Source organism: Pristiophorus japonicus, chromosome 5 (genome assembly GCF_044704955.1).
Source record: "Pristiophorus japonicus isolate sPriJap1 chromosome 5, sPriJap1.hap1, whole genome shotgun sequence".
In the NCBI taxonomy this organism is placed as follows: domain Eukaryota; kingdom Metazoa; phylum Chordata; class Chondrichthyes; family Pristiophoridae; genus Pristiophorus; species Pristiophorus japonicus.
In genome coordinates, this window is record NC_091981.1 from 172,639,043 (window position 1) to 172,664,375 (window position 25,333).

The 25,333-nt window shown below is 43.7% G+C and overlaps 1 protein-coding gene across 2 annotated transcripts in view; it reads right to left on the minus strand.

The window, feature by feature from the left end:
* Nucleotides 1-14,318: 14,318 nt before the first annotated feature.
* Nucleotides 14,319-25,333, minus strand: part of galnt12 (UDP-N-acetyl-alpha-D-galactosamine:polypeptide N-acetylgalactosaminyltransferase 12) — a 98,988-nt gene continuing 87,973 nt past the window's right edge. For both annotated transcript variants that reach the window (XM_070881089.1, XM_070881088.1), the window contains 2 exons: nt 17,909-18,064; nt 14,319-17,437 (listed from right to left, as the gene is read on the minus strand). In XM_070881089.1, the coding sequence (XP_070737190.1) occupies nt 17,297-17,437; nt 17,909-18,064 (297 nt within the window). In that variant the 3' untranslated portion in view covers nt 14,319-17,296. The remainder of the gene's footprint in view (nt 17,438-17,908; nt 18,065-25,333) is intronic.

A 25,333-nucleotide genomic window follows, 5' to 3' on the forward strand; every position in this document is an offset into this window, starting at 1 on the left:
TCTCGTGTGGTAGCTGAGCAGTACTTGGGACAGGCGGGTTTGGAGTGAGCCTTCTGTGACTCGTTTAAGGCTCTGTTTTATTGCTTGTACTGCCCGCTGTGCCTGCCCATTGGAGGTGACATGTTTGATCCCATTGCGGGTCATGAATTCTTTAAATTCGGCACTGGTGAAACATGGCCCGTTGTCACTGACCAGTATGTCAGGCAGGCCGTGGGTGGCAAACATGGCCCTCAGGCTTTCAATGGTGGAGGTGGCGGTGCTTCCCGACATTATTTCACATTCATTTTGAAAAAGCATCCACCACCAGGAACATTTTACCGAGAAACAGGCTCGCATAGTCGACATGGATCCTCGACCATGGTCTGGAGGGCCAGGACCACAAACTTAGTGGTGCCTCTCTGAGCGCGTTGCTCAACTGAGCACACACGCGGCATTGCGGTACACAGGACTCTAAGTCAGAGTCGATACCGGGCCACCACACGTGGGATCTGGCTATCGCTTTCATCATTACTATACCCAGGTGTGTGCTGTGGAGATCAGAGATGAACATCTCCCTGCTGTTTTTTGGTAGCACTACGCGGTTACCCCACAACAGGCAGTCTGCCTGAATGGACAGCCCGTCCTTTCGCCGCTGGAACGGCTTGATTAGCTCTTGCATTTCAACGGGGATGCTGGCCCAGCTCCCATGCAGTACACAGTTTTTTTACTAGGGAGAGCAGAGGATCTTGGCTGGTCCAAGTCCTAATCTGGCGGGCCGTGACAGGTGATTTATCATTTTCAAACGCTTCCATGACCATCAACAAGTCTGTAGGCTGTGCCACCATGAACAAGTTTGCAGGCTGCGCCATTTCCTCCCCCGTGGTGGGCAATGGTAGCCGACTGAGAGCATCCGCACAGTTCTCGGTGCCTGGCCTGTGGCGGATAGTATAGTTATACGCTGATAGCGCGAGTGCCCACCTTTGTATGCGGGCTGAGGCATTAGTAGTTATCCCCTTGTTTTCAGCAAACAGGGATATGAGGGCTTGTGATCGGTTTCCAGCTCAAATTTGAGGCCAAACAGGTACTGATGCATTTTCTTTACCGCGAATACACACGCTAATGCCTCTTTCTCAATCATGCTGTCGGCCCTCTTGGCCTTAGACAAGCTCCTGGAGGCATAGGCGACAGGTTGCAACTTCCCCGCAACATTAGCTTGTTATAATACACACCTGTCTCCGTACAACGACGCATCACATGCTAGCACAAGTCTTTTACACGGGTTATACAATACAAGCAGCTTGTTGGAGCATAAAATGTTTCTGGGTTTCTCAAAAGCAATTACTTGTTTTTGTCCCCATACCTAGTTCTCACCTTTGCGCAATAACACATGTAGGGGCTCTAAGAGGGTGCTTAACCCCAGTAGGAAGTTACCAAAATAGTTGAGTTGTCTCAGGAACGACCGCAGCTCCGTGACGTTCTGTGGCCTGGGCGCGTTCCTGATAGCCTTTGTCTTGATGCCTATGGGCCGAATGCTGTCCGCTGCGATCTTTCTCCCAAAAAACTTCACTTCTGTTGCCATGAAGACGCATTTCGACGTCTTCAGCCGCAGCCCTACGCGATCCAGTCGCTGGAGGACCTCCTCCAGGTTTTGTAGGTGCTCGACGGTGTCCCGACCCATGACCAATATGTCGTCCTGAAAAACCACCGTGCGTGGTACTGACTTGAGTAGGCTCTCCATGTTTCTCTGGAAGATTGCTGCAGCCGACCGAATTCCAAACGGGCATCTGTTGTAGATGAACAGTCCCTTGTGCGTGTTGATGCAGGTGAGGCCTTTCGAAGACTCCTCCAGCTCCTGCGTCATATAGGCCAAAGTCAGGTCGAGCATGGTAAATGTCTTGCCTCCTGCCAGCGTCGCAAATAGGTCATCTGCCTTAGGTAGCGGGTATTGGTCCTGTAGCGAGAAACGATTAATAGTTACTTTATAATCGCCGCAAATCCTGACCATGCCATCACTTTTGAGCACTGGAACAATCGGGCTAGCCCACTCGCTGAATTCCACTGGGGAGATGATGCCCTCGCGTTGCAGCCTGTCCAGCTCGATTTCCACTCTCTCTCGCATCATGTGAGGTACCGCTCGCGCCTTGTAGTAAATGGGTCGTGCCTCTGGGACCAATTGGATCCGCACCTTCACCCTGGAAAAGTTTCCAATGCCTGGCTCAAAAAGGGAAGGAAATTTGTTGAGAACCTGGGTACATAAGGCCTCATCGACATGTGATAGCGCTCGGATGTCATCCCAGTTCCAGCGGATTTTGCCCAGCCAGCTCCTTCCAAGCAGTGTGGGGCCATTGCCCGGGACAATCCAGAGTGGCAGTCATGCACCGTGCCCTCGTAGGTGACCTTGACCATGGTGCAGCCCAGGACAGTGATGAGCTCTTTGGTGGAAGTTCTCAGTTTCATATGGATGGGGCTCAGGTCTGGTCTGAGTGCCTTGTTGCACCACAGACTCTCAAACATCTTTTTACTCATGATGGATTGGCTAGTGCCAGTGTCCAGTTCCATGGCTACGGGTAAGCCATTCAATTTTACATTTAGCATTATAGGTGGACATTTCATCAAAAATGTGTGCACCCCGTGTACTTCTGCCTCCTCTCTGAGGCTCAAAATTGTTTTGATCTACCATGGACCGATCTTCCTCTGCCACGTGGTGATTAGCAGGTTTTGCAGAGCTTGCAGCTTGTCTGAAAGCTCGCTGGAGGTGCCCCATTGTTCCACAGCTCTTGCAAACATACCCTTTGAAGCTGCATGAATAGGCTGAATGGAAGCCTCCACAACACCAACAAGGTGTGAATTGCCTTGCATTCATCCTTTGTTGCGGACTCAGTCATCTGGGTCACCTGAGGCCTGCTGGCAGTTGCAGACTCATGGTTTCTGCCCTGTACATTTCTGCTCGCAAACACAGTTCCAGTTATTTTATGAACATTGCTGCTGAGAATTGTTTGGTGTTATCACTGGTGGACATAAACGCCTGTGCTATCGCAATGGCCTTACTGAGGGTCGATGTCTTTACAGTCAAAAGTTTTCATACGATGGTCTCGTGGACTATGCCCTGTACAAAAAAAGTCTCTGAGCATCTGCTCCAGGTAGCCATCAAACTCACATTGTCCTGCAAGTTGCCCGAGCTCGGCAACGTAGCTCGCCACTTCCTGACCTTCAGATCGCTGGCACATGTAGAATCGATACCTCGCCATCAGCGCGCGCTCCCTCGGGTTAAGATGCTCCCGAACCAGTGTACACAGCTCCTCATACAACTTATCTGTGGGTTTCACCGGAGCCAGAAGATTGTTCATGAGGCTGTCGGTCGGTGCCCCGCAGACCGTGAGGAGGACCGCTCTCCTTTTTGCAGCGCTTCCTTCTCCGTCCAGCTCGTTGGCTACAAAGTACTGGTCTAGCTGTTTGACATAGGCTTCCCAGTCCTCACCCTCTGAGAACTTCTCCAGGATGCCCACAGTTTGCTGCACCTTTGTGTTGGATTCGTATACTCGTCGCCAGTTATTGTGTTCCTAACACAGATGAGGCTGCACACAGGGAGGTTAAAGTAACAGTGACCTCAGTCTTTATTAAGACACTCCAGAGTGAGGAATAGGCCTTAGGGGCCGGCTTATATACAGTGCTCCCAAGGGATGCTGGGATCCCTTGGGACTTCAGGGGATGCGCTCCCTGGTGGTGGAATATGGGAGTTCATGCTTTACAGATACCACCATCTCCCTTGAGGACTGGAATAATCGGACTGATCGTTGGATTCCATCGGCGAACTGATGCCCTCTCATTGCAATCGGTCCAGCTCGATCTCCACCCTCTCTATCATGTACGGTACTGTTCTTGCCTTGTGATGGATGGGTCGCGCCCCCGGAATTTAGTGGATCTGCACTTTTGCTCCTTGGAACTTCCCGATGCCTGGTTCGAACAGCAAGGGGAACTTGTTTAAGACCTTGGCACACGAAGTGTCGCCAACGGACGAGAGCGCTCAGACGTCGTCCCAGTTCCAGAGTATCTTCCCCAGTCAGCTCCTGTGAGCAGCGGGATCATAGCCCGGTACCACCCAGAATGGTAACTTGTGCACCGCTCCTTCATTAAAGACCTTTACAGTAGCATTGCTGATTATGGGAATCAGTTCCTTTGTGTTAGTTCTCAGTTTAGTGCGAATGGGAGTCAAGACTGGCCTTGAGGCCTTGCTGCACCACAATTTATCGAAAGTCTTTTTGCTCATAATGGACTGGCTCGTGCCCATGTCCAGCTCCATTGACAACGGGAGTCTATTTAATTCAACCTTCAGCATTATCGGTGGACACTTTGTGGTAAATGTGTGCACCCCATATACCTCTGCCTCCTCGGTCTGAGGTTCTGGTTCATCATGATCTGCCGTTGATCTGTCCTCCTCTGCAACATGGTGGTTTGCAGGATTAGTAGGGTTTGCAGCTTGCCTGCACATACGTTGGAAATGTCCCATTGTTCCACAGCCCTTGCAAACGTATCCTTTGAAGTGGCATGAATGGAAACGATGATCATCCCGCAGCGCCAACTAGGTGTTAATGGCCTAGCATTCATCATCCTTGATGGTGGACTCAGATATCTGCGGACGTACAGCTGCAGGCATGTGTGACCTGCCCGCGACGTTGCTATTCGAAAACATTACTTTGTTCTCAGTACTTGTAGTGGCACTTGTGTGCTGAGAGATTTGCTTGGTATTGTCACTGGTGGCAATGAACGCCTGGGCTATCGCTATGGCTTTACTCAAGGTTGAGGTCTCTACAGTCAAAAGTTTGTGAAGTATCAGTTCATGGTCAATGCCAAGTGCATAAGAGGTCCCTGAGCACGTGCTCCAAATGTCCTTCAAATTCACAATGTCCTGCAAGGCATCTTAGCTCGGCGACGTAGCTCGCCACTTCCTGGCTTTCAGATCTTTTGTATGTGTAGAACCAATACCTTGCCATCAGAACGCTTTCCTTCGGGTTAAGATGCTCCCTGACCAGTGTGCAGAAATCATATGATTTCTCTGTGGGTTTTGCTGGAGCAAGCAGATTTTTCATGAGGCCATACGTTGGTGCCCCGCAACGGTGAGGAAAATCACCCTTCATTTGGCAGCGTTCCCTTCCCCTTCCAGCTCGTTGGCCATGGTATTGGTCGAGTTGCTCCACGAAAGTTTCCAAATCATCTCCCTCCGAAAATTTTTCCAGGATGCCCACTGTTCTCTGCATCATTGCAGTGGAGTTCGTCATCTGCATCTCGTCGCCAGTTGTTATGTATGAACAAAGAATTTGACCAGATACTGTGAGCTCAAAGTAACGTGTGACCTTAGTCTTTTATTACAGATCTTCAGAGTGCTCTCCAGCCTGTGAGGCCTCCTTAAGTACAAGTGCTTCCAAGGGATTGTGGGATACCTTGAGACTCCAGGAGATAAGCCCTCTGGTGGTTCGACAAGGTATTTACAGGTTTATATATATATATCATATATGTTAACTGGGTTTTACCTGCCACCGGAGGGCGCGACTGTCTAAGTCCTAATGGCCACTGGCAGACACGTGCAAGCCGTGTATTTAATGTTGGCAGCCATGTTGAATCCTCACTTTGCGAATAGTAAACTGGAGTAAGGTCATGCCTGAACTAGCTCACTGTACTTCGCCTCGTGGAGTTATTCGATACTTAAGGGAATAAATGCACTACAAATATGGCATTACCTAATTGAAGATGCATTGATTATTGATTCAAAAAGCTGTTTGTGCTAAGCAACTAGCAGGTAATATTTCCATAACACTTTATTTTCTGCTGCAACGAATCTCTTAAGCCAAAATATATCAAAGAACACAAGATGAATGGTTCATAAATATTCAAGCCAAGGCCAGTTTTTCAAAATCTTAAATGAGGACAGAGCGGATTTAGTCACCTGATGTAGGTAGCAACATTTTAAACTCCTGCTTTGATGTAATTCATGGAACAAAATACTTGTTATATATCCATGCAACACCGCTTTATTGCATGCTACCACTCACTTGAACCTCTTCTTTGAAAATTAAAGAGGTTTTTAAACTGGGATGCATATTTGTGTTTGAAGACACCTGGCAGCTATCTGCATATGACTAGATGGAAACATATCATTCTAGTGTGAAAATCATTCATATTTATACAATTGAACTTTATCATATTATCTTGACATTAAAAGTAACCTGGTATCAAAATCCTAATCACATTTCTTCACTTCATTTTTCCCTCCTCTTCTTCCTTCTCTGAAGATGTGGCTTCTATGATTCCAGTTGCAGCCATCGCATGCTACCTCGGCCAAGTTGCATCACCAATAAATGTGACAGCCACAGCATGGTAATAAGATTACTTGAAGAAAAACACAGACTCAAATGTTTTTAGGGTTACTGAGCCATATGAAAGCAATAACAGAGTTGTGGACCCATCGACAGGGCACATGTGGCATGGGAAGATGGGGGTGTGGAGTTGAATGAAGGCAAACACATCAATATAATATGGGAAAAAAATATGGCCATTTAAGAGGGGAGATGGTAACAGCAGCCAGTTTAATGGGCCACTGCATTGATTTTTCCCTGAAAATAAAAAGCATAAAATCTAATGCTTCAACGAATGCAGTATTGCCAAAGTGCACACATTGGATAAGGACAAGATCAAGCTAGTCAGTGATGAGTAAAATAGCACTACTATATATAGTAGACATTTCAAAGCGCTGGAGAAATACCACCAGCGCTGCCTCAGCAAGATCCTGCAAATCCACTGGGAGGATAGATGCACCAACATCAGTGTTCTCGATCAGGCCAACATCCCCAGCATCGAAGCACTGACGACACTCGACAAGCTCTGTTGGGCGGGCCACATCGTCCGCATGCCTGACACAAGACTCCCAAAGCAAGCGCTCTACTCGGAACTCCTACACAGCAAGCGAGCCCCAGGTGAGCACGGGAAACATTTCAAGGACACCCTCAAAACTTCCTTGATAAAGCGCAACATCCCCACCGGCACCTCGGAATCCTTGGCCCAAGACTGCCATAAGTGGAGGAAGAGCATCCGGGAGGGTGTTGAGCACCTCGAGTCTCGTTGCCTAGAGAATGCAGAAACCAAGCATGCAGAAATGAGCTGCAGCAAACTAGACTCCCCACTCACCCATTCCGTCAACCACTGACTGCCCCACCTGTGACAGAGGCTGTAATTCCCGTATTGGACTGTACAGTCACCCGAGAACTTACTTGGAGTAGAAGCACGTCATCCTCGATTTTGAAGGACTGCCTATAAGAACATAAATAGGAACAGGAGTAGGCCATAGGGCCCCTTAAGCCTGCTCCGCCATTCAATAAGATCATCGCTGATCTGATCATGGACTCAGCCCACTCCCCATAACCCCTTATCATTTAAGAAACTGAATAAATTTAGGACAGAAATGGACAATGTCCCAGCTTCCACAGCTCTCTGAGGCAGCAAATTCCACATATCCACAACATTCAGAGAAGGAATTTCTCCTCATCTGTTTTAAATGGACGGCCCCTTATTCTAAGATCATGCCCTCTAGTTCTAGTCACCCCCATTAGTGGAAACATCCTCTCTGCATCCACCTCATCAAGCACCCTCTTAATCTTATACATTTCAATAAGATCACCTCTCATTCTTCTGAATTCCAATGAGTAGAGGCCCAACCGATTCAACCTTTCCTCATAAGTCAACTCCCTCATCTCCGGAATCAACCTAGAGAACCTTCTCTGAACTGCCTCCAAAGCAAGTAAATATGGAAACAAAATTGCACGTAGTACTCCAGGTGCGGCCTCACCAATACCCTGTACAGCTGTAGCAAGACTTCCCTGCTTTTATACTCCAGCCCCTTTGCAATAAAGGCCAAGACTCCATTGACCTTCCTGATCAGTTGCTGTACCTGCATACTATCCTTTTTGTTTCATGCACAAGTACCCCCAGGTCCCGCTGTACTGCAGCATTTTGCAATCTTTCTCCATTTAAATAATAACTTGCTCTTTGATTTTTTTTTTCTGCCAAAGTGCATGACCTCACACGTTCCAATATTATACTCCATCTGCCAAATTTTTGCCCACACACTTAGCCGTCTATGTCCTTTTGCAGATTTTTGTGCCCTCCTCACATTGCTTTTCCTCCCATCTTTGTATCAGCAGCAACCTTGGCTACGTTACACTCAGTCCCTTCTTCCAAGTCATTAATATAGATTGTAAATAGTTGGCGTCCCAGCACTGATCCCTGCGGCACCCCACTAGTTGCTGGTTGCCAACCAGAGAATGAACCATTTATCCTGACTCTCTGTTTGCTGTTAGTTAGCCAATCCTCTATTCATGCTAATATATTACTCCCAACCCCGTGAACATTTATCCTGTGCTGTAACCTTTTGTGTGGCACCTTGTCAAATGCCTTCTGGAAGTCCAAATACACCACATCCACTGGTTCCCCTTCATCCACCCTGTTTGTTACACCCTCAAAGAATTCCAGCAAATTTGTCAAACATGACTTCCCCTTCATAAATCCATGCCAACTCTGCTTGGCCGAATTTTGCTTATCCAAATGTCCTGCTACTGCATCTTTAATAATGGACTCCAACATTTTCCCAACCACAGATGTTAAGCTAACTGGTCTATAGTTTCCTGCTTTTTGTCTGCCTCCTTTTTTAAATAGGGGCGTTACAATTGCAGTTTTCCAATCTGCTGCAACCTCCCTAGAATCCAGGAAATTTTGGTAAATTACAACCAATGCATCCACAATCCCTGCCGTTACTTCTCTTAACACCCTTGGATGCAAGCCATCAAGTCCAGGGGATTTATCTGCCTTTAGTCCCATTGTCTTAGAGTACCACCTCCGTAGTGATTGTGATTGTGATAGTGTTAAGTTCCTCCCCCCCTATAGCCCCTTGACAATCCACTGTTGGTATATTTTTAGTGTCCTCTACCGTAAAGACTGATACAAAATATTTGTTCAGTTTCTGCCATCTCCATGTTCCAGATTACTAATTCCCCAGTCTTGTCCTCTAAGGGATCAACATTTATTTTAGGTATATAAAAAGGAAAAGAGTGGCTTTGGAAACTCTTGCTATCTGTTATTATATTTTGTACTAGTTTACTTTTGTATTCTATCTTCCCTTTCATAATCATTTAAAAAAAAAGACATTCTTTGCTGGCTTTTAAAAGCTTCCCAGTCTTCTGTCCTCCCACTAGTTTTGGCCACTTTGTATGCCCTTGTTTTTAATTGGATACTGTCCTTTATTTCTTTAGTTAGCCATGTATGGCTATCTTTTCTCTTACACCCTTTCCTCCTGGAAATAAATTTTTCTTGAGAGTTGTGTGTACGCCACTATTCATCAACCATCCTACACTTTAATCTATTTTCCCAGTCCACTTTACCCAACTCTGCCCTCATAGCTTCAGTCTCCTTTATTTAAGCTTAGTCCACTGGTTAGAGATCCAACTTTCTCACCTTCCACCTGAATTTGAAATTCAATCATGCTATGATCACTCATTCCAAGGGGATGGATCCTTTACTCAGAGATTGTTTATTAATCCTGTCTCATTACACAAGACCAGATCTAAGATAGTCTGCCCCCTGGTTGGTTCTGTTACATACTGCTCAAGGAACCCATCCCTTATGCACTCTATGAACTCTTCCTCAAGGCTACCCTGTCCAATCAATATGCAGGTTAAAATCACCCATGATTATTGCTGTTCCCTTTTTACAAGCCCCCACCATATCCTGGTTTATGGTCCAACCAACAGAGTTGCTACTGTTAAGGGACCTGTAGACTACACCCACCAGTGAATTTTTCCCCTTATTGTTCCTTATCTCCACCCAAACTGTTTCAACATCCTTATCATTTGAGGCAATATCGTTTCTTACTATTGCAGTGATTCCATCCTTTATCAATAGAGCTACCCCACCTCCTTTTCCTTTCTGTCTGTCCTTCCAGATTGTCAAGTACCCCTGAATATTTAATTCCCAGTCCTGGTCACGTCTCTGTAATGGCTATCAGATCATGCCCATTTGTCTCAATTAGTGCCCTCAACTCATCTATTTTGTTACAAATGCTGTGTGCATTTAGACAATGAGCCTTAAGTTTGGTTTTTTACCCTTTTTTCCTGCTAGTTTCCCCTCTCCTTCCAAATCATTTTCTTTATTTTTGCTTTCTAATTCCAGCTTTACGCCCCTCCCTACTAAATCTATTTTCAGGTTCCCATCCCCCTGCCAAGCTACTTTTAAACCCTCAACTGCACTAGCAACCCCCCCCGCGAGGATATTGGTCCCGGCTCTGTTGAGGTGCAACCCGTCCGGCTTGTACAGGTTCCACCTCCCCCAGAAGCGGTCCCAATGCCTCAGGAAACTAAAGCCCTCCTGCCTGCACCATCACTCCAGCCATGAATTCATCTGCTCTCTCCTCCTATTTCTGTACTCACTAGCTTGTGGTATCAGGAGTAATCCGGAGATTACTACCTTTGAGGTCCTGCTTTTTAGTCTCTCTCCTAGCTCCCTAAACTCTGCCTGCAGGACGTCATCCCTCTTCCTACCTACGTCATTGGTACTAATGTGGACCACGACCTCTGGCTGTTCATCCTCTCCCCCCAGAATGCCCTGCAGCCGTTCAGCGACATCCTTGACCCTGGCACCAGGGAGGCAACATACCATCCTGGTGTCACGTCTGCAGCCACAGAGAGCCTGTCTGCTCCCCTGACTAGCGAATTCCCTACCACTATAGCTCTTCCATTCTTTTTCCTCCCCCCCCCTGTGCAGCTGAGCCACCCGTGATGCCGTGGACTTGGCTCTGGCTGCACTCCCCAGAGCCACCATCGTCCCCATCGGTACTCAGAACAGAGTACTGGTTGGAGAGCGAGATGGACTCAGGGGACTGCTGCACTATATGGCATATCTTCCGCTTCTGTCCAGGGGTCACCAAATACACACGGGGTCAGCTGTGGGGTGACAGCCTCTAGAAACGTGCTATCCACATAGCTCTTAGTTTCGCGGGTGCACCGCAGTGACCCCAGCTGCCGCTCAAGCTCCAAAACACGGATGATGATGAGCACTACCAGTCTCATGTGCAGATGGCCATTTTGACAAGAGAACAGAAGGTGGCCATGAGTATGAAATCATACCCCAGCAAGAAGTTAATACATTCAGGATAGAAGATAAGAAAATGAAGGGGAAATGTGATGTTGGCTTTATGTTAGCTACTGATTGATGCAATTATTAAACATAGCTGTAACACAACTACTGATCATTCTGAAGAGATTGCCCCACCAAAAAATCAAATGTATTAATATGGAGTAACAGGTTTAGGATCAAATCATTAGATTTGAATGATACAAACCATCTTCCTCACAGTCTTCAGTGAGCATTCTCCTAAACCAAGAACTTAGAGATAGCATTTGTTGTGTTTGCTCCATTTTGCTTCCCAGATATGACAAAATAATCTATTTGATACTGCCATATAGAACATCTTGCTGAGGACAATTGCATTAGTTTGCACATAATACATGTGTGTGTATTTGTGCTCAATAAACAGCAACAAAACAAAAATTAATTTAAATATAAAATAAATTAGAAAGCAATGAGGACTGGAAGCCATAAACAATTAGAATAATTAAGATATACATCAGAAGCGCTTAAAATAACTACAGCTAGCGTCAAGAAGCAAAATTGCATATAACCTTTTAAAGCTATATAACAAAATTGCAAGTGCTAAAATTTGAAAGGTTCTTTGAATGATAAATTGGGGGAAGGGGGAAGACTAAGAAATGGCAGAATTGTTAAAGATTGATGTGAAGAATTCATTTATTCATGAAGGCAATGGACAAATTGCAGATTCAAAAGTAGCTGCCGCATACCATCCAAAAAAGGCTAGCTTTTAAATTTAAAGCAAGCTCCAGTCGTTATTCTTCACATTTTAATTCCTGAAAAGAACACACAACGTGGTCAGTTGTTTTCAACCATAAAAAAATGCAGTGCTGTTGGTAAGTAGCACTTCATCCACTAGTTTGAATGTCGGATGTACAGCCATGCCTTCCTCGATTTCATACTAATACAAGCAAGCCACAAAAAGGTTCATAAAAAAAAAAACAGAAAATGCTGGAAACACTCAGGTTCGGCAGTGCCTGTGAAGAGGGGAATGTGGGGTTAACGGTTCAGGTCGATGACCTTTCATTAGGATCAGATATTACCGATGAACAACTTATAGAACCTAAGAAATAGGAATAGGAGTCAGCCATACTGCCCCTCGAGCCTGCTCCGCCATTTAACACAATCATGGCGGATCCGATCATGGACTCAGGTCCACTTCCCTGCTCGCTCCCCATAACACCTTAATCCACTATCGATTAAGAAACTGTCTATCTCTGCCTTAAATTTATTCAATGCCTCAGCTTCCACAGCTCTCAGGCAGCGAATTTCACAGATTTACAACCCTCAGAAGAAATTCCTCATCTCAGTTTTAGATGGGCGGCCCTTATTCTAAGATTATGCCCCCTAGTTCTAGTCTCCCCTATTAGTGGAAACATCCTCTCTGCATCCACCTCGTCAAGCCCCCTCTTAATCTTATACTTTTTGTTAAGATCACACCTCATACTTCTGAATTCCAATGAGTAGAGGCCCAACCTATTCAACCTTTCCTCATAAGTCAACCCCCTCATCTCCAGAATCAACCTCGTGAAGCTTCTCTGAACTGCCTCCAAAGTATATATGGAAACCAAAACTGTACAGTAGTTTAGGTGCAGCCTCACCAATACCCTGTATAACTGTAGCAAGACTTCCCTGCTTTTATACTCCATCCCCTTTGCAATAAAAGGCAGATTCCATTGGCCTTCCTGATCACTTGCTGTACCTGCATACTAACCTTGTGTTTCATGCACCAGGACCCCCAGGTCTTGCTGTGCTGTAGCACGTTGCAATTTTTCTCCATTTAAATAATAACTTGCTCTTCAATTTTTTTTCTGCCAAAGTGCATATCCTCACACTTCAGAATACTCCATCTGCCAAATTTTTGCCCACTCACTTAGCCTGTCTATGTCCTTTTGCAGGTTTTTTGTGTGTCCTCCTCACACATTGCTTGTCCTCTCATCTTTGTACAGTCAGAAAACTTGGCTATGTTAAACTCAGTCCCTTCATCCAAGTCAACATAGATTGTAAATAGTTGGGGTCCCAGCACTGAGCCCTACGGCACCCCACTAGTTACTGGTTGCCAACCCGAGAATGAACCATTTACCCAGACTCTCTTTTCTGTTAGTTAGCCAATCCTATATCCATGTTAATATAGTGTCCCCAACCCAGTGAACTTTTATCGTGCAGTAACCTTTTATGTGGCACCTACCTTGTCAAATGCCTTCTGGAAGTCCAAATACACCACATCCATTGGTTCCCCATTATTCACCCTGTTCGGTACATCCTCAAAGAATTCCAGCTGTTGGTGCTGGGATAGGCCCTCCTCCACACTCATCTCATTTTCTTTTATTGGAGAGCAAGACATACTCATCTAGCAGCCCTTTAAGTGCATCTATGCTATTTGCCTCAACCAGTCTATGTGGTAGCAAGTTCCACATTCTCACCACTCTCTGGGTAATTCAGTTGCTCCTGAATTCCTTATTGGATTTATTAGCAACTATCTTATATTTATGGCCCCTAGTTTTGGACTCCTCCAAAAGTGGAAACATCCTCTCTACGTCTACCCTAGCAAACCCCTTTGTAGTTTTAAGACTGCATCTGGTTACCTCTCAATTTTCTCTGAGAAAAAAGTCCCAGCTTGTTCTGTCTTTAATAGATGTTACCTCATAGTTCTGGTATCATTGTAAATCTTTTCTGCACTTTTCCCTAGTGTTTCTATATCCTTTTTGTAATATTGGGATATACACGTGTCAAAATATTAATGGAGGTAAGCAAGACCCTGTTTAATGTTTCCAGGACTCCAAAAATACAGGAAGTCTCTGTCCTAGATTTCAATATCTATGCCCACTTGTAGATCCCTCAATCACTGGAAATAGTCTGTTCTTATCTATTCTGTCCCATTCTTTTAAATACATCAAATTATCCCTTAATCTCTGCTGCAATAAAAAAAGCCCTAATTTTTCCAAGTTATTGTTGGATTTTCTCAGCTCATTCTTCCATAGGCTACTACATTTCTATTTTATAGTAAGCAAGTCTGCTCTGTACCAGGTCTATTGCCTCACAGTCCCAAAATGCACACTAACTTTAACTGTGGTCTTACTAAGATTTCATATAGATTTACCATTACATCCTAATGATCGCACAAAAGTCCAGGTAAATAACAGAGCTCACAGTTTTAAAGTTATCATTTGCAATATTTTTAATTGAAGAAAAAGTTGTGCACATTTTGCAAGTTTATTCCCATAATTCCCATAAAAACTCTAACAGACATACCTGAAAGCACCATAATAAAAAGATTTAGGGGGTATTGATTTTTGTAATTGTCAAGAATAAATATCCTCCATTTTCATTGTACTGTTGCTTGGACATTTGTAGGCAACTAGGTAACATACAATTCAGCCACTAAGAGGCTGTGCATTCCTTTTGCTGAGACTCTGTTTCGATGCACGTATCTGATGCCGAAGAGCAGCAATACTGTGACAATTTATAAAGCAGGTTGATTAGAAAATTAGTGTTCATTAAAAAAGATATCCAAATATTTGACAAAATACAAATCCTTTCATATTTAAATTCACATCCAAAATAGTATATTCTGTAAACATTTGCTGTCAAATTCCACCTATTGTCAAGACTAGGTGTAGTTCTAATGCTAACACGTCTGCTGAGCAGTAGCAACTGAAACACATTTTACAATCTTTCACCTGCTGTACAAAAATGTCAATATCGGAACATTGAATAGATTTGAACAGAAAGCAAGTTCCCTCAATAAGAATGTAAAAAAGTTTTAATCAAAATATCACATTATGGAAGCCCAAGAGATAATTAATTTTTACAAGTCAATAAAGTCCTTTAGTCATTATAGAAGAGTGATTTGCTGTCTGGAGCAATCAGTATCTATCAAAAGCAATTATTTAAAACTGCTCATTATATTCCCCAGCCTTCAGAATACAGTTAGCATGATGTCAAAGATAAGTTCAAGTGAGGGAGGCCATCCAGCCCAGCCTTCTACTGTTTGGCAAGCCTTTTCATACACATAGGCACACATTTGTGAATGTTATATACATTTTTGGCTATTTACTTCATTTTTAAAAGTTGGACAGTGAGGGAAGGGTTAAAATAGAGCATATTTCAACACCGCCATTAATACCAGATTGGTAGTAACGCCAAGATAACTGCATTTTGCAATGAGTGCAAAAAATAGAGCTCCTTCAAATTTTATATCAAAATAAAAAGCCTCTACTGTATTCAAATGAGCCATTACACATTTGCTTTTCACTTGTGACATATTATATTACAGCTACATATGCAGGAATGGGCCAATACATATTAATCTAAAACAAAAATATTAAATCAATTTTCACAATTTATCCTGATGTGGTGACAAATCAACATTAAATTATGGGTAGAGGATCTTTTAACTTTTTTAAAACTTCTCGTCAAGCTGAAGAACATTCATCATCCCACAACTAGGCATAGAATCATTTAAAAATGTAAAGCTAAAGTTCTTCCACATCCTAATCTCAAATCCACTACTGGCAACTGCCACAAATACCCACCTATATAGTCAGTTCTAAATCAAGAATTAATTGGGACAATGGGATTTAGCAAAGTCTGGGTTAACAAGGTATCACTGTAATGATTACTTCTCATGTCTCTATTTAACACCTCATTTAGGTGGGTCCTATGTTTCAAGGGTAAAAAATGGTGGGATAAGTTCAACCATTGCTTGTCTCAGTGGTAGTACCTTTGAGTCAGACGGTCATGGCTTCAAGCCCAATCCAGAGACTTGAGCACATAATCTAGGCTGACATTTCAGTACAGTACTGAGGGAGTGTTGCACTGTTTGAAGGTGCCACCTTTCGGCTAAGACATTAAAATCGAGATCCCATCTACCTGTTCAGGTGGATGGCAAACCTCCCAAGGCACTATTTGAACAAGGGCAGAGGGGTTTTCCCCACTGTGCTGATCAACCTTTATCCCTCAACTAATACTACCAAAATAGATCAACAGGTCATTTATCTCATTGCCTGCAAAACTGTGACTGCACTTCAAAGAGAGTTAGTGGTGAAGCACTATATAAAATATAAATGCAAGCTCCTTTTCACTGGGCCTACAAAACCAGATTAAATGTTTACAGATCTCTGGTACGAGACCTCAGCTTACCTTTATTGTTCTTCGTTCCGGTGCAAAAATACAAATCTCCTCAGTTCAATCCCAGAAATTGAAAAATCGGTCTTGGTATCAGCTGTAAATTTGAGATCATTTTATTTTCTGTTTCTATCCCCTTTTAAACCGTACATTTATTTCCATGATATTTATACTGCTCAAAGTCATCTGTTTAAATAAATCTTACAAGAACAACTTCCAAGACATGTCCTCTTTAGTTTAAAGCTAAAGTTTGTGGACATGGACAGCTTCAATTTCACATTAGATTGAAAGGCGGCAAGATTTTGGAATTCAAAAGATTTGAGACCAGAGATCATCCGAGATTGCATCCAAAGATGTAATACAGTATATTCCCTAAAGTGCACTAAAACAAGTTGATAAGCTCAAAACTGCAGCGTTTTGAAGAAAAACACCTACATTTCTTACTCTCTTTCTTGGCAAAGAAAAGTTACTTGCTTTTATTTTAAACGAATTGGGGATGGCAATTTTGTCTCCCTTTACATAACTGTGACATCACAGATGACGAACTTCAACAAGACATGAAATGACTTGTATAAAGTCCACTTTTTATTTTCAAACCATAATAGTTTTAAAGCCTTTTCACAAGTCACAGTCTGAACCCAGTAGGTTTTTCACCATATATATTAATCACATATAGTCCAATTATCTATCAATTGCATAAGAAAACTCCGCACTTAAATAGCCCTTTTAAAATTGAGGATTTTTTTTGTAAATTTAAGGCATTATTAAAAATAAACTGCTCTTAGTGATAAAATTGGTACAAAGATGTCACTACTGCCACTATGCAAATATTAAAATTCCATACTGAAGTATTCTAAAGGAGACTATTCAAACATTTGATAAGATCCTATAGTTCTTAGGAAAAATCAGCAGCATTTTTGGTCATGGTCATTTTCTGAAGCTATGGAGAAATAATGCATTCTTCGTGTTTGTCAAGTTGCTAATGGATGTCAACATGTACAAATCATCTTCTTTCTTGAAAGAACCATTTCTGGTGGTCGGTATCTGTACATAGTCGCAGTAATGGTCCTGGATGACCATTACTGAATGCATTAGGTATGGCCTGCAGACACTTCTGTGTCTGGACATGGTAGATCGAGCCATCCTTAGAAGACAAAAAAAATTATTCAAAAACAAAAATAATCAAGATCAGGGACTAATTAAAGTAAGGGATCAAACAGAATGTCATCCTGTAATCACATCATAACCAGCATATCCTGCAATTGTCATAATCCTACCACATAAATCAAAGTCTATAACAACATATTTCTTACAAGTTTTCCATTTCTATTATGTAAAATAGAATAATTTGATGTTTAAAACCAAATACAGGAAGTCTCTCTTGGGAGACTGTATTTGGCACTTGTAGTTTGAGTATTTTTGCACTCACTCTTGACAGGCAGTTACAGTGTCATACTTAACACACATTATCACATGTCAATGAAAATGTAGAAAGTCTTGAAAATTATATGTACATGTGATCATAACCTTTGAAGGTGCACTGAACAACAAGGTAGTAGCTTTAAATATGTATTTGAAAAAAAGCACAGTAAAAATCTTTTAGAACTAGTCTTACCTCCTTAAAAATGAATTTCTGGTTTTCAGGCACAGGCCTGTTATTCTCTCGGCAAAGATTCATTGTCAGGTAGTCATTGCCAACTTCGGCTGCAGCGCAGGCCTCAGGCTGGCGAGTATTATAACGGATTTCATTGTGTGAAGAGAATTCAAAAAACTAGAAGCACAAAGAAAAAATGTTCCGTGCTTAAAGAACGCAAATGGAGTCACAGCTTCATTGGTAATAATTAGAAGGTACACGGCAATGACTATCCAACCCTCGGCACATTAGAGGGCAATAAGAGGAATCCAATAGAGTAGGTGTGTGGTTTGAATCCTATCATAAAACCTGAAGAGCAGGGTAAAGTGGTTGGTACAGGCAGGTCTTGTTGTATTGCTATGCAAGCACAATCAATCACTTAGAATAGTCAAAAAACAATCCCTATACAATTTCATAAATACTTAATGAAGCTGTAATTGATAAATGAGATACATTTATACTTACTTAATGGGTCTAATTCCCATGATGGGCAGCGGAATAATTTTAATCTAAAGCATTATTTCCTTCGCTCCCTGCCACCAAGTACTATGAAAAAGTTATATAGAGAATGCATCCTCTGACAGGGTAAACTGCTTCATTTATTTTGGGGAAAAATAGTTGTAGTGCGACGGGCTCGATCAGATTTCCTGACTTATAATAGACAATAAGGAAATGGTAGGCGTATTAAATAAATACTTTGTATCCGCTTTCACAGTGGAGGAAGTGGACAAAATAAGGGGACATAAAAATAAGTCACAGGGGAAATCTTAGTTGCTATAATACGTTTAAAAAAAAAAGGTAATGAAGAAAATAATGAGATTTAAGATAAATAAATCTCTAGCATTTGATGTTTTCTGTAAGAGAAATTTGGCATTAGGGGTACCAGTAGGACAAGGGTTAAAGTACTGGTTCCTGCACCGACCCATAAGGAGGTAAAAGGCCTCTCTTTGGCCTTGTACCAAGGCTCCAGAAGTTATCAATTCAATAATATTGCGACAAGATTCGATGCGAGAACCTAGAACCTAAACAGACATTGATAAGACCTTGCGAAGAGGCTCGAGGCGGACTCACGGGCACCAAGGAGAATCAACAAATTCTGACCTAATGAAGTCATTCCAGTCACGGTCTAAGGTGGTCACGAGGGTCTTGGCCTGTCAATCCAAAGTAGCACTAATAAGGTAGTCCAATTAGAGAAGTAGCACTGATAAGGCAGTCCAATTAGAGATCTAGGGAGGTCTTACCAGGGAACAGAGGGGTTTTCGAAATGTATAAAAGTTGTATGATTGTGCTGTTCGGGGAGCATCTCCACTCACAGACGGCTGTGATAAGAGGTGTTCCCGGACGTTCGTAATAAAAGATCGTTATACCTTGCCATCCGTCTCTGCCTGCTAACTCCGGGGGCTGTTACGCGGGTTGGGGCGAGCGTTGACCCTCTATATCAGGGGGCCCGCTCGTGGAAGGAGAAGCGTTCCCATTTTCCCTTTACAGTTTCCACCCAACATATTAAAATAAATTGGTGAGGAAATTGCAGATATGTTGATCACAATTTTCCAGTGTTCTCTAGATTCGGGAACTGTGCCTTTGGATTGGAAAATCACAAATGTTATTTTATTATTTAAGAAGGATGGGGAGGGAAACACCAGTTTAACATCAATTGTAGGGAAGTTACTGGAATCTATCAGAGATTGAGTACGTGGACAAGTATGAGCTGATTAAAGAGAGTCAACATGGATTTGTGAAAAGTAGGTCATGTCTGACGGATGTTGCCTCTATGGACTTCCAAAACATATCGCACAAGAGATTAGCAAAAATTACGACACGAGTTGGTAATTGGTTGGGAAGTAGGAGACAGTAGTGATAAAGGGAATGTGCTTGGCTTGTTGGGATATGACGCGTCATGTTCCCCAGGATCTGTACTGGGGACTCAGCTTTTCAACATATACATTAATGGCTTGGATGAAGGAGCAGAGTTGTATATCCAAATTTGCAGATCACACTAAGTTAGAAGGCAAAGTAAGTTGTGTGGTTGGGAGTAGGAACTTACAAAAGGAACATAAACAGACTAAGTGAGTGGACAAAACTAGGGCAGATGGAGCTCAATGTGAAGTGTAAGGTCAGAGAATGCAAATCCGAATATTTTTTCAATGGTAACAGGTGAGGATTATTCAAAAAGGGAGCCAGATGAGTTCCTGGCTAAGGCTGATATCACTGCAACAAAAATGATAGTTGGGATGTTGGGTGATGTGCCTCATGATCACTGTGGTGCCTTGGAACACATTTTGATCACCTTCAGAGATCAGAGGGGAATTTCCTAGAATTCTTTTTCCTTAAATTGGCCTAGGGCTAGGTTTTCAGCTTTTGTGATGGTAAGGCGGTCCTGATACCGCCTGGAAAAAGCTTGTGCTGACATCTGCAAAATTCAGCAAAAAATGAGGTTCCATGATCAAAGGCGCAAAATCAAGCATTACACAAGGAAGTTTTTGCACCCCAGCCGAAAATCGTGGCGTTAGAGATTTTGTTGATTTAACTTCATTGTTGTTCAGTGTCCTGCAACAATATTGTATCTTGTTTGGTTTTATTTTGGTGGGGGGAGTTTTTGTTACTATGTTGCAGTAAAATTTAGGATTCATCCTTTGCCACTGGTGCCTTGTGCATCATTCCAACGTTCACCAGAGATCTGCCTTCATGGGGGCACATAGCGTGTCCAGTATTAGCTCCATCCCTCAGTTTCCTCCAGTTAGAAGAGCTGGTCCATTATGAGCTGGCGACGTGCGACTCTTGGTCCGGCAGCATCTCCACGCTGCCTCCCCCGTGGATGGTGCGGCTATCCAATGGGGGCCTCGCCAGGCTCTTCATTGCCCTCCTCCTCCTCTTGAGGTGGGCCTGCAATGCCCACTGGCAATGCCTGGCTCATGATGGCCAAGTTGTGCAGCATGCAGCACACCACAATGAATTCAAATACCTGTTGAGTGTATTGAAGGCTGCCTCCATAGCAATCCAGGTATTGCTCTGCCTGTAGGAGATGGCATATCCCTGTCAGTACTTCCTTTCGGAAGCACAGCCTTCTCACACACTGCTCCTCAGAAAGCTGGAGGTATGAGCGTTGGTGCCTGTAAACCCGTGGGGGGGGGGGGGGGGGGGGGGGGTAAGCCCTTCTCCCCAGACGTCCTCTGCCTCTCATCCGTGGGCTGACATAGCTAACAGCCCTTCTTCGAGCTGGACGGCGCCTGGCAATAGCATGCAGCATGATATGCTGGCTAACGAGTAATGCCCCCATTAAATTCTCACTGACATTGTAAAGGACACTGTAATGGCAGATAAAACTGCCGCTTTCAAGTCGGAGCTTCACGCAGCGCAATGTGTGCAATCGTTGCAGTCAATGTGACCTGCGATGTAGGATCGCTCCATTTAAATACGCCGCCAATATCTCCTAATGCATCCTGGGAACGCCTGGTTTTTCAGAAGTTTGCTGGGGCGGCTGTATGAGGCGGTAGGGCCTAGCTTTGCATTCGGGGCTCTAGCAGAGCGCTGCACGACGATTGACATCATGATCCCAGTGAAACCAGAGGGGGGGGCGGGCGGTATGTTTTTGCGCCACTGCAAAGCATGAGCTGAATTTGCTAACTGGGCAGTAAAAGCTGGAAGCCTGCTGTAACGCCGAGAAACACCCTTTACCGCCCCTCCAGGGCGCTAACAGAGACACAAGCAAGCTGAAAATCCAGACCGAATTTTAAAAAATTCGATTATATTTTTAAACAAATTCTTAGTACAGATTCTATGCTCCTCCCCCATTAAACCTAACTGTTCACAATCTCCGTATCTTTTCAACAAAAAACGCCTACTTCCACCTGCATAACCGCTTCCTTCTGCACTACCTCAGCCCTGCTGAAATACTTAGCCAGGTCTTGGCCCCCTCCAGACTTAACAATTGCAGAGCTCTCCCGGCTGGTCTCCCATCTTCCACCCTCAGAAACTTTAGCTCATCCAAAGTGCTGCTATCTTATTCTATCCAGCTCCCGCTAACAACTCCCGCTCGTTCATCACCTGTCCTCACTGATCGACCTTGGCTCCCAGTCTCCTCCTCCTCCTCCTCCTCCCCCCCCACCCCAATGCCTTAAATTGAAAATTCTCATTCCTCTGTTGAAGTCCCTTCATAGCCCAGCTCCTCCCTATTTTTGTTCTGCCTCAAATCGATTTGAAGAGCTTCAATTAAAAAAAATTCTCCAATTATATCTCCTTCTATAAAGGTGGCAATTCTTGCTGGAATTCAGGTATAAGGGCAGTCGTCCAGTACGCTGCCTACTGCCCAACCTTAGAACATAAGAACATAACAGGAGTAGGCCATACGGCCCCTCAAGCCCGCTCTGCCATTCAATAAGATCATGGCTGATCTGATCATAGACTCAGCTCCGCTCCCCGTAACCCCCCTATCATTTAAGAAACTCTCTATTTGTCTTAAATTTATTCAATGTCACAGCTTCCACAGTTCTGAGGCAGCAAATTCCACAATTTTACAACCCTCAGAAGAAATTTCTCCCCATCTCTATTTTAAATGGGCAGCCCCTTATACCAAAATCATGCCCTCTAGTTCTAATCTTCCCCCATCAGTGGAAACATCCTGGCTGCATCCACCTTGTCAAGCCCCCTCATAATCTTATACGTTTCGATAAGATCACACCTCATTCTTCTGAATTCCAATGAGTAGAGGCCCAACCTACTCAACCAAAAGAAGGTGGGGTAGCGTTGCTGGTTATAGAGGAGATTAACGCAATAGTAAGGAAGGACATTGGGGAGCGGGCGGGTAAGTGGAGCTAAGTCCACGGCCAGATCAGCCATGATCTTTTTGAATGGCGGAGCTGGCTCGAGGGGCTTGATGGCCTACTCCTGTTCCTAATTCTTATGTTCTTATGACATTAGCTTGGATGATGTGGAATCTGTATGGGTCGAGCTGCGGAACACCAAAGGGCAGAAAACTCTAGTAGGAGTTGTGTACAGACCACCAAACAGTAGTAATAAGGTTGGGGATGGCAGCAAACAGGAAATTAGGGATGTGTGCAATAAAGGTACAGCAGTTATCATGGGTGACTTTAATCTACATATAGATTGGGCTAACCAAACTGGTAGCAATACGGTGGAGGAGGATTTCCTGAAGTGTATTAGGGATGCTTTTCTAGACCAATATGTTGAGGAACCAACTAGAGAGCTGGCCATCCTAGACTGGGTGTTGTGTAATGAGAGAGGACTAATTAGCAATCTTGTTGTGCGAGGCCTCTTGGAGAAGAGTGACCATAATATGGTAGAATTCTTCATTAAGATGGAGAGTGACACAGTTAATTCAGAGACTAGGGTCCTGAACTTAAAGAAAGGTAACTTCGATGGTATGAGACTTGAATTGGCTAGGATAGACTGGCGAATGATACTTAAAGGGTTGACGGTGGATAGGCAATGGCAGACATTTAAAGATCACATGGATGAACTTCAACAATTGTACATCCCTATCTGGCTTAAAAATAAAACAGGGAAGGTGGCTCAACTGTGACTAACAAGGGAAATTAGGGAGTGTTAAATCCAAGGAAGAGGCATATAAATTGGCGAGAAAAAGTAGTAAACCTGAGGACTGAGAGAAATTTAGAATTCAGCAGAGGAGGACAAAGGGTTTAATTAAGAGTGGGAACATAGAGTATGAGAGTAAGCTTGCAGGGAACATAAAAACTGACTGCAAAAGCTTCTATACATATGTGAAGAGAAAAAGATTAGTGCAGACAAACGTAGGTCCCTTGCAGTCAGAACAAAGAAATGGCAGACCAATTGAACAAATACTTTGGTTCTGTCTTCACTAAGGAACACTCAAATAACCTTCCGGAAATACTAGGGGACCGAGGGTCAAGCGAGAAGGAGGAACTGAAGGAAATCCTTATTAGGCAGGAAATTGTGTTAGGGAAATTGATGGGATTGAAGGCCGATAAATCCCCAGGGCCTGATAGTCTGCATCTCAGAGTACTTGGGGAAGTGGCCCTAGAAATAGTGGATGCATTGGTGGTCATTTTCCAACAGATTCTATAGACTCTGGATCAGTTCCGATGGATTGGAGGATAGCTAATGCAACCCCACTTTTTAAAAAAGGAGGGCGAGAAAACAGGGAATTATAGGCCGGTTAGCCTGACATCGGTAATGGGAAAAATGTTGGAATCAATTATTAAAGATGCAATAGCAGCGCATTTGGAAAGCAGTGACAGGATCGGTCCAAGTCAGCATGGATTTATGAAAGGGAAATCATGCTTGACAAATCTTCTAGAATTTTTTGAGGATGTAACTAGTAGAGTGGACAAAGGAGAACCAGTGGATGTGGTGTATTTGGACTTTCAAAAGGCTTCTGACAAGGTCCCACACAAGAGATTAGTGTGCAAAACTAAAGCACATGGTATTGGGGGTAATGTATTGACGTGGAGAGAGAACTGGTTGGCAGACAGGAAGCAAAGAGTAGGGTCCTTTTCAGAATGGCAGGCAGTGACTAGTGGGGTACCGCAAGGTTCAGTGCTGGGACCCCAGCTTTTACAATATACATTAATGATTTAGACAAAGGAATTGAATGTAATATCTCCAAGTTTGCAGATGACGCTAAGCTGGGTGGCAGTGTGAGCTGTGAGGAGGATGCTAAGAGGCTGCAGGGTGACTTGGACAGGTTAGGTGAGTGGGTAAATACATGGCAAATGCTGTATAATGTAGATAAATGCGAGGTTATCCACTTTGGGGGCAAAAAACAGGAAGGCAGAAGATCCTGAATGGTGACAGATTAGGAAAAGGGGAGGTGCAACAAGACCTGGATGTCATGGTACATCAGTCATTTGAAGGTTGGCATGCAGGTACAGCAGGTGGTGAAAAAGGCAAATGGCATGTTGGCCTTCATAGCTAGGGGATTGGAGTATAGAAGCAGGGAGGTCTTACTACAGTTGTACAGGGCCTTGGTGAGGCCACATCTTGAATATTGTGTACAGTTTTGGTCTCCTAATTTGAGGAAGGACATTCTTGCTACTGAGGGAGTGCAGCGAAGGTTCACCAACTGATTCCTGGGATGGCAGGACTGACGTATGAAGAAAGACTGGATCGACTGGGCTTATATTCACTGGAATTTAGATGAATGAGAGGGGATCTCATAGAAACATATAAAATTCTGATGGGATTGGACGGGTTAGATGCAGGAAGAATGTTCCCTATGTTGGGGAAGTCCAGAACCAGGGGGTCACAGTCTAAGGATAAGGGGTAATCCATTAAGGACCAAGATGAGGAGAAACTTCTTCACTCCGAGAATTGTGAACCTGTGGAATTCTCTACCACAAAGTTGTTGAGGCCAGTTCATTGGATATATTCAAAAGGGAGTTAGATGTGGCCCTTACGGCTCAAGGGATC